The sequence below is a fragment of the Penaeus monodon genome, chromosome 22 (assembly GCF_015228065.2).
Source record: "Penaeus monodon isolate SGIC_2016 chromosome 22, NSTDA_Pmon_1, whole genome shotgun sequence".
Classification (NCBI taxonomy): Eukaryota; Metazoa; Arthropoda; class Malacostraca; order Decapoda; family Penaeidae; genus Penaeus; species Penaeus monodon.
In genome coordinates, this window is record NC_051407.1 from 3,187,543 (window position 1) to 3,188,199 (window position 657).

The 657-nt window shown below is 34.7% G+C and overlaps 1 protein-coding gene across 1 annotated transcript in view; it reads right to left on the reverse strand.

Moving 5' to 3' along the window:
• Positions 1–503: 503 nt before the first annotated feature.
• LOC119586828 (proclotting enzyme-like) overlaps positions 504–657 on the reverse strand; it is a gene marked incomplete in the record, with an annotated part of 21,177 nt that continues 21,023 nt past the window's right edge. The window contains 1 exon segment of the mRNA XM_037935551.1: positions 504–657. Within this exon segment, the coding sequence (XP_037791479.1) occupies positions 607–657 (51 nt within the window).

Here is a 657-nt window from a genome sequence, read left to right on the forward strand (position 1 = left end):
CTAACCTGTTTACCTTGCTAGCCATCAAAGGTCATAAACCTCTGTTACATTTGCTAACCTGTAGGATATTTTACAATCGGCAAACGCTTACCTCTTCTAACCCAATCCCAATAATTAAACGGTATTCTACTAAATTATTTACTGTTTATCACATATGAATATACATATAACAGTGCATAAACTCAACTCAACTCAAGCGATAATAAACACAAACACAAAAATGATTAGCGTAGTGATGCTTGTACTTTTATGTTTGTTTTGTATAAGCGTTTATTTAAGAAAATCTGTGAAATTTGCAATCTCGTGATGCAAACGACAGATTAAATAAGTATTCTAGTCACTGTGAGTGAATTAATTGTCCATTTCGGTATCATTTTTATTAATTTTGCATTCTTTGCTATAACTCCTCTCTGGTCGAAAAATGTTACAAGATTATACACGTAAACAGAATCGGCCACTGATGTCGATGAAAAAAGGAATAAACACAAGAGAAAGACACGTAGTTCAGTGTACTCTTTTTATTTTTAGGGAGGTACAGTTTCTACTCACTGAAGAACACAAGGGCAAATCAGATAACGTTGGAGAGGCCCTGAAGAGTAGTCTGGATCAACAGGATCCGGATGAGACTTTGTTAAGTATCCAACTATTGTACGAAGA